Genomic DNA, 1,817 nt, shown 5'->3' with positions numbered 1-1,817 from the left:
CTCAGCTCCGGCAGCGCCTCCTGCAAGCTCTCGGCCAGCACCACGTGCAGCGTGGCCGTGGCCGACAGCGCCGGCTCCCCGTGGTCCTTCACCACGGCCACCAGGCGCTGCTTGGCCGCGTCCCTCTCCGACACGGCCCGCGCCGTGCGCACCTCGCCGCTCTGCAGCCCCACGCGGAACAGCGCCGGCTCCGACGCCTGCACCAGCTCGTACGACAGCCACGCGTTGCGCCCCGCGTCCGCGTCCACCGCCACCACCTTGCCCACCAGGTACCCGGACGACGCCGAACGCGGCACCACCTCGAAAGCCGAACCCACCGAGCCCGGCGCCGCTCCCGACGCCGCCGGCGGGGGCGGGTAGAGCACCCGCGGCGCGTTGTCGTTCTGGTCGAGCACGAACACGCGCACCGTGGCCGTCGAGCTGCGCGCCGGCGACCCGCCGTCCTGCGCCCGCACGGCCACCGTGAACTCGCGGCACTGCTCGTAGTCCAACGAGCGCTGCGCGTACACCGCGCCGCTCCGCGCCTCCACCGACACCGGCGGCGCCGCGCCCAACGCGCCCGCGCTGCCGCCCGACAGCCAGTAGCTCACGCGCCCGTTCGCGCCCAAGTCCAAGTCCCGAGCGACAACGCGCAACACCAGCGCGCCCACCGGGTTGTTCTCCCGCACGTACGCGCTGTACGACGCCTCCTCGAACACCGGCGCGTTGTCGTTCACGTCCGACACCTCCAGCACCAGCTCTGTGCTGCTCGACAGAGCCGGGCTGCCCCGGTCCCTTGCAGTGATGGTGATATTGTAAGAGGACACTGTTTCTCTGTCCAGGGTACTGGCTATTATCAGTTTATAAGTGTTCTCTGATGACGTTTCCAATCTGAAAGGCAGATTTCCGTCCATGTTACAGCTCACTTCTCCATTTTCTCCCGAGTCTCTGTCACGAACATTGATCACAGCTACGACTGTGCCCGGGACTGAGTCTTCGGGTATCGGGTTCAAGATAGGCAGGAGGGAAAGGGTTGGCACATTGTCATTTACGTCTGTAATGTCTATGTGTACTTTGGCTTGTGCAGTGAGTCCACCCCCATCCTTGCCTTCAACAGTCGCTTCGTAATATTTCCCTTCTTCATAATCTAAGGGGCCTGTAACCTTCACATCCCCTGTCCTGGGGTCCAGAGAGAAGAGCTGGCGAGCACTGTCTGCGATATCACTGAAAGAGTAGGCGATTTCTGCATTTGTACCTTCGTCACTGTCAGTAGCTTTCACCTGAAAAGCTAAGGAGCCCTCTGGCAGGTTTTCCATCAGTCGAACCTTGTAGATCTCTTTGGTGAATACTGGTGGGTTGTCATTTGCGTCTGTCACGTTAATCTTAATCTGGGCTGTCCCGGATCGGACCGGATCCCCACCATCCAGCGCCGTCAGTATCAAATGGTGATTTTTCTGTTTTTCTCGGTCTAAGTTTTTCTCCAGTACCAGTTCCGCGTGTTTCGTCCCATCAGAGCTCTCCCTCACTAAGAGGGAGAAGAGTGGATTGGGGGTAAGTTCGTACTTCTGTAAAGAATTTGCCCCAATGTCGGGGTCTCTGCCACTGCCCAGTGCGAATCTGCTCCCAGGAGGCGTCGACTCGATGATTTCTATGGTAACAAATTCTTTGTTAAACCGCGGTGCGTTGTCATTGATGTCCTGGATAGTAACGCTCACATGAAACATGTCGAAAGGGTTCTCCATGACTGCCTCCAAGCGGAGGACGCAGGGCGACACGGCCCCGCAGATGCCCTCTCGGTCTATCCTCTCGTTCACCCGCAGATTTGTATTGCCTTCCCC

At 60.0% G+C, this 1,817-nt stretch overlaps 1 protein-coding gene across 1 annotated transcript in view; it reads right to left on the bottom strand.

Annotated features, from left to right (window-relative positions):
• Positions 1–1,817, bottom strand: part of LOC108642684 (protocadherin gamma-A4-like) — a 12,809-nt gene that overhangs the window by 5,291 nt on the left and 5,701 nt on the right. Inside the window, exon 3 of the mRNA XM_029960210.1 lies at positions 3–1,810. Within this exon, the coding sequence (XP_029816070.1) occupies positions 3–1,810 (1,808 nt within the window). The remainder of the gene's footprint in view (positions 1–2; positions 1,811–1,817) is intronic.

The sequence above is a fragment of the Manacus vitellinus genome, unplaced genomic scaffold, assembly GCF_001715985.3.
Source record: "Manacus vitellinus isolate BGI_N305 unplaced genomic scaffold, ASM171598v3 scaffold_25_pilon, whole genome shotgun sequence".
NCBI lineage: Eukaryota > Metazoa > Chordata > Aves > Passeriformes > Pipridae > Manacus > Manacus vitellinus.
This window is presented reverse-complemented; position numbering and strand designations above follow the sequence as displayed.